This window comes from Halyomorpha halys, unplaced genomic scaffold, assembly GCF_000696795.3.
Source record: "Halyomorpha halys isolate HHAL.00 unplaced genomic scaffold, Hhal_1.1 Scaffold571.1, whole genome shotgun sequence".
Lineage (NCBI taxonomy): Eukaryota > Metazoa > Arthropoda > Insecta > Hemiptera > Pentatomidae > Halyomorpha > Halyomorpha halys.
Genome location: NW_027113281.1, coordinates 782539 through 789611, shown reverse-complemented (window position 1 = coordinate 789611; position 7073 = coordinate 782539). Strand labels below are relative to the sequence as shown.

Here is a 7073-nt window from a genome sequence, read left to right as displayed (position 1 = left end):
TTGTATATATTTATACACCTTACCTAAGTGTCAAGGATGAGGGAAAACTAATGGGTTTGTATGGGTAAGGATTTTGGAATTGAAGGAGGTACATCTATTTCAGGACAAATTTGCTTCATATGGGATGTTTCGGATAGTAAGGATTGAATATGGGAGGAATTTGATGGTTTGGAGAGCTCAATTCCGTACATCCAAACAGATATAAACATTAGGATGGATAATCATAGTATATGTGGGCATTTGTCAAGGTGTTGTAGTAATCGAAATCTAACAGCAGTTCCTAGTCATTTCAGTCTAGCATGGTGATTCCAAGTAAGTCTCTTGTCAAGACCGAGTTCTAAGTACAGAACCTGTTAAACAGGGTGTAAATGGGAAATTAAAAAAAATTATTGTAGGGCAGGAGAGTAGAGGTTTATGATAGAGAGTAAACGTGAACTATGGGATTTTTAGGATTTATTTTGATTCTACAGTTGTGACACCATTCCCCAAAGGATGTTATGTATGGCAGCAGAGTTTGTGATGCAGTAATTGGGTCATTATTTACAGACAGCACACATGTGTCATTAGCTTATGTTGTTAGGACTGTGTTAGGTTGGGTTGGTATATCAGCTGTATAAACTGTATAGGATACTATCTTGAGGAACACTGGCAGACTGAGAAAAGAGGGATGAGTAGGCTAGGTTATGATTTACTTTGAAGATCTTATCAGAGAGGTAGGGACAGATTATTAGGAAATATATAATAGGAGAAGCCAGTTTAATCTAAAACCAGCATGTTTCTCATCATTACACCATGTAATGGATAAAGTTCTTAGAAAACAATCTGAAAATTAGAAACACTGGGAGTTTATGGAAGGGACAGTAAAAAGCTGTAACAATCAGCATTGCTAGGAAATATTAAATAAAATGAGCCTGACCCTCAATTAACTAATCTAGCTAGGTGAATATTCCCAGGCATTTGAAGAAAGTGAGAAGTTCACAGTGATTATAAAAGTACTTTTAAGCTAAAAACCATTGCACCATCTTCAAACGTGGCTTTTGTTCCACTTAGCAACAATAATGAGGCTTTATAATTGCCATTATTATAATAATAAAATATACAAGAGGAAATTAAAAAATAGAGAAAAAGAAGCTGTGGATGCAGCCACTAAATATAGCTTATCAAATATAGATTAAAACACATTTGACAAAAGGAAGGTCATTGTATGTGCCATTCTTTCTGAAAATGGCACCAGTCTATTGAAACTAAATTACTATTTAAATGCTGAAAATTTTTAGATTAATTTTTAGAGAAATCAAACTCTATGGGAGGTATGATTATAATTATAAAAAAAAGATAACTATACCCTATTTTAACTTTTTTTTTTTCAAAAATTCATTTAGGCCACTTAAAAAAAAAAACTGCTAATCTATTTAATATTCTACACAAATACTTTTTAAAATAGTGATAAATTATTTTATGAAACAAATAAATGAAAAAAAACTGCTAATCTATTTAATATTCTACACAAATACTTTTTAAAATAGTGATAAATTATTTTATGAAACAAATAAATGAAATTCCTTTAAGCAATATTTAAAAAAATAACATAATTTGACTGCTACTTCAGTAAATATTAAATATAATTGTATTGCTTAGTTGATAACTGATAATTTTTATTTATAAAATTGAGCCAAAAACATAAAAAATAATCTTACCATTAATAGAAACTATAAACCAAAAACTTGAAAATGGTAAGTAAACAAAATGTTTAATTTTAATTAATGAATAATTGTTAGAATAAATTGTTGAGTTCCATAGATAAATTTTCAAATTATTAATTTTGATTATTGATTGTTTCAAATTTCCCAAATACTGAAAATATCACTAATAAAAAGATTTTATAAGTTAGATAATTTTATAAGTTAGAATAAAAGACACTCACCCAAGTTGAGTTCTGGAAGCAGGATCATCTCCAGATCCTATAAGAGCACGGTTGACACTATCGCCTTCTTGCTGTTGGAAACAAACACTCTGGAGAAAACAGAGAACCAATCGACACAACAAGAACAATAACGAGCCAAAACGTGTAACAAAAGTGAGTAAACATAGGAGACACAAAGTGCGTTGCCCCAACACATCCAGCGCAACAGTGCATAAGGTGAAGACAAAACACAGTGGTGGTTGTTAATAAGGGTGAACAGGTGAGACAACACACAATGTGCCACAAAATTGAAATCACTTCATTTCCTAAACAATTACTATATTATGTTAATTTTTTTTAATGAAACATCTTTAATATATTCTCCAATTAATACCAATTCATCTTAACAAAAATATAGTAATGTTAGAAATGAAATGATTTTAACATCATATTTATATATATATATATTGAACCACTACCAGCACTCAAAAGGTGATTGTATAATGCAAATAGGAAATATCTACGTACAAGATGATGGTTCAAACAAAATAAATACAGTTAAAAAAGAGCATATTTCTGAAATAATGTAAGTTTACTATAAATGATGAACTCTAGTTTATACATAATTTTATTCAATGAGGTACTTCCAGAGACAGAATGGGCTCAAAAAGAAAATCTTCAAATTTATTGCGTCAGTAAAACAGGAGAAAATTGTATCTCATTTAACGAAAATAATTTTCTTTTCTTTAAAATTAATTTTTACATTTCTTCATTTGTTTATAAATACCAATTTAATAAAATAAATGGAAAGGTGGAAAATTATATATATATATTTTTTTTTCAGTTCTGAAATTTTAAATTTAGAACTAACAAAATATTTCAACTGTTCTTTACGGATCTGAAACATAGCTGCTTTTATTTTGTTTTTTGTTTTTTCAACATAAAATAACAATTTTTTTTTAAAAGTGAAACATGGATGTCCTCAAATGTATTTTTCAATTTAAATTAAAACTTTTTATCAGATAGTTCAGTGGCTTAAAAAATTAAATTTTGTAATAATAAATTACGGCACTAAAGTTAGTTAAGAGGTTACCATGTGATGTCATCAATATAGTATAAAAAAAAAAGTTTTATTTATCATATTTCAGAAAAATGCTCTAAAGGAAGAAATAAGTATATGTATAACAACTACAATCTTAAATTAAAAAATATATAATAACTTAAGAATTATTTCACTTAATGCTATTGAATTTTGAAATTGATGGTTCTACAAAACAGTGAGGGAAAAAAAAAAAAAAATGAAAATAACAATGATTATTATTTTTTTAAGTGCGTATGGAAAAATCAAGAAACAACTGTAAAATCATTATTAAATGAACACTCCATTGTCCAACATTAATTATTTACTAATATATAAACTATAAATATTTTATATTCAAAAAGCTAAGTATTTCTAGTTAATGCTTTTCAAAAAATAAAATAATAATGAACAATCAAAGTCAAATTCTATTGAAGATAAAATAAATATCTATATTTTCATAGATTAAAAACAATTAATTTATTTACTGAAACTGAATTTAATTAATTAATTTGTGACTTTATTACCTACTCTGTGCATTGTAAATATTAATAGTAACAAATTATAATCAACACATAATATTATAAAACATAATGACATAGTTTTTTTAGTAATTTAAATTACTTTAGAACAACCTGTACTATTTAATTTTCTTTTTTTAAATCAGCCTTCATTTGTGTTGTTCTTTGCTGAAGTATTAATCTGATAGATTTACATGTTAATGAATATGTAACTGAATTAAATCTTTAATAAATTTTAATAATTTGAAATAAATTCCATTTCCTTCATTAATACTCAATAAATAACAAAAAAATGTCTTGCAGCTTCCAGTGGGCCATTCTCCAAATACTGTCCTATTCAACTACAATTAAAAAAAAAAAAAATTAAAGTCGATTGATTGAATGGTTTTTTTTATTTACTTCAGGGAATGGTGGTTGATAATATCTTGAAGCAGACACACACTTAACATAACAGTTCTTATGATATTGATTAAAAAAAATCTAATTCTAGGGAGTAACATATATGACTAAAGAGTGATGAAATGAAAAAGAGCATCTAAATACTGTATTTTTTATTTATAAAGATTATTATAATATTTATTTTCTTTATCAGTTGGTAGTAGAACTTCATTCTTTTCAGCCCTAATGAAGCCCTGGAAAGTGGAGCGAAACGTTGGTTAACAAGAAATAGTTTTCTTTTACTATTTTGAAGCCTTTATTGACCACCACCCAGACTATCTTCCTCCAAGAAAATATTTATTTAGTAAAGATTGGTTTTAATTATTTGATCTTAAGCAACTTTTAACAAAAAAAAAAAAAAGTGTGAAACTCAAATAAAAAACATATCCTGCTTAAACATACTTCAAGCATAACTTTTTCACTACTATCACATCTATTATGATAATAAAACTCGACAGCAGAATGTCAAGTAAAAATATTATTTTGAATATCCTATATAAACAAACATCATATCGATGGCATACTTCAAATTAGCACTAAATACATTTTGGCAAACTTTAGGAAAAATACAACTTTTCAATATTTTTTTTAACTGAACAGATTTAGATTTTATACCTAGATCTGTTCTGTCAAAAAATTAGGGTCAAAAGAAACTAATAGAAGCTTTTAGCACTATGTTTTATATAGATGAACTGACTTGTTCAAATGACCTTGATAAAAAGTATAAGTATATATGCTTCTTCGCTCACGAATTCTCACTTGAAGAATTTATTAACCCTGTCTTTGATGAGAGTAGCAAAGAACTTTGAAAATCTAGTCAAACAAAAAATATATACTGGGTAGGCTATGACCTTCCTCAATGTCTTTTTTTTCATCTTTATTTATTTATTTTTAAAAGATTTTTTTATTTTTTCAGTGTGACAAAGTTTTTTATTGGTGGGTGAGATTTATATGGGCTTGTTGGTTAATGGTGTAAGAATAATCATTGCAAAGGCCTATTATTACATTTAATTAATTAATTTGCAGTATTATAGCCTCCAAGTCCTAAATCAATTATAAATCTTTCAAACTTATTTAATTGGTTTCAGCATACTTGATGCTTGGGGAAAAATATTTAATTGGTTTCAGCATACTTGATGTTTGGGGAAAAATATTTAATTGGATATAAAAAATAATTGAAGATATTACCAATTAATTAAAATTATCTAGTTATTTTTAAAGACTTTTGTTTAATTAGGAAACTTTTGAAAACACATCCATATCAAAATTGAATCTTTAATCACATCATTCAGATTTTCTACAAGAAGTAGACATAACTCAAATATCTAGTCCTCTTTATATCTATTTTGAACTTACAGTATATAACTTTTGTTGAGTTATTATTGTTGCCGTCTATTCGACTTAAAACTAGGATAGAAATAGCAAATTAACGGTTTAATAACTACTTCTAACCAGAGTAGGGTCAAGATTTATTTTGTGGGTATGCCACAAAATAAAAGTCATTCCTATCACCCTCCACTATTGAAGCTAGCATCAGACTTGGATCCTGAAGTGCTACTCTAATACACTTAGCCAGTACAGTTATTAATTATTTGGCAGAAGGATATTGGTTTACAAATGACATTTTACATTGTATATAAATGTGTTATATCAATTTTTGTCTAAATCAAATATAATCTATGTGAGATAAATTGGTTGCACAAATACATAGGAATATTTCAGTTCATACATCAATTGAAGAACATATGGTTATTTAATGTTAAGATAATATTAATAAATGTAACTTAAAATAAAAAATATTAAATACTACCATAAGCTGCTTGGACAATTGAGTGTTCCATACAAAAGGAATACGAAAATAAAAAAATTTAAAAAGTTTAGAACCAAGTATGTGTCAACTTACTTACTTCCAAAAAGCTGACATCCACGTCAATCTCAAAACAAGAATGGTGAATAATCATTATATATACAAGTTGTGTTATGTATAAATAAATTTACAAAGCAAGCTTTTATTTATAGTTTTATGCAGATATTTTTACTAAATAAATTCACTTAAGCTATATCATGAACAGTTCAACAATAAAAGCAATTTAAATAGTAATGATTGTTTTGTATAATTTTTACTCAGAAAATAATCTTTTTAAACATTTAGTGCCTTTTTATTTAATAAGTTCTTTAACTTGCTTATGAAAACACAACAATTAGATAGTAAAATTGTGTATTACATATTTACATAAATGATCTATTTACACATTAAAGAACATATATAGATACATTTCATTTTAACTTGTAAACTATAATTACAATGAACTAAAAATATAAATAAGAAAAGAAAAACAGCAGAATTTTACTTACCTCTTGAAAAAATGCATCAGTTTTTTCAAGAACATGTTTGAGTTCAGTAAGCTCCATGAAGTTAGATTTCAAGTTTACTGCATTGTGGCTCATTTCCAAGATTTCACCTTCAGTTCTCTCAATATGTGCCTGTAATAGATGACAAATCAATTAACTACTATCGAAAGTAATAGGGTGAATTTACATATTTGTCAGAATTTAGTTATTTCCTGCCTGAATAGTGTGAGTATAGATCTAATTTAGAAGAAAAATACTGACTTTAGTCTCTTTCAGGACATGTTTGGTTGAAATGGAGCATATCATTGAACCTTAAGATTATATTAAACAGTATAAAATTAAACAATATTAAATTTTAATTGTATTAAAAATATGAGCATATTAAACAGATCTCTGTTTTAAGTTACCAATAAATATTTGTCTCAGCCTATCTAGCAGTAGTTTCAAATATGGATATATTCATTCTGGATTTTCTTTCCGAAGAAGTTGTTTGATTTTATTTTTTTTAATACGGTAAGATAAAAAAATGTCCATTTAGAATATTATCATTATTCTATATTTTTTGTACTGAATTTCAGGTATACTCCACATTCAGTGCTAATATATCTCATTTTGTCAATTGTATCTATTTCTTTTTGAAATATTGTCATATATAAACATAATTTAAAATTTACAACTTAAAATTATTTATCCCAAACCTCAAAAGCCGCCTGAATACCCATCCTCCTACCGTCCTATCGCTTTATTACCTATCATGGGCAAAATCCTTGAGAAACTCATC

General features: G+C 26.9%; 2 protein-coding genes across 2 annotated transcripts in view; both read right to left on the bottom strand.

Annotated features, from left to right (window-relative positions):
• Vha100-2 (V-type ATPase subunit a family protein Vha100-2) overlaps positions 1-7073 on the bottom strand; it is a gene marked incomplete in the record, with an annotated part of 226939 nt that overhangs the window by 19036 nt on the left and 200830 nt on the right. Inside the window, 2 exon segments of the mRNA XM_067050852.1 lie at positions 1925-2013; positions 6296-6424. Coding sequence (XP_066906953.1) covers positions 1925-2013; positions 6296-6424 — 218 coding nt within the window.
• LOC106684339 (V-type proton ATPase 116 kDa subunit a 1) overlaps positions 1-7073 on the bottom strand; it is a 128835-nt gene that overhangs the window by 44640 nt on the left and 77122 nt on the right. The gene's annotated exons all lie outside the window — the stretch shown is intronic.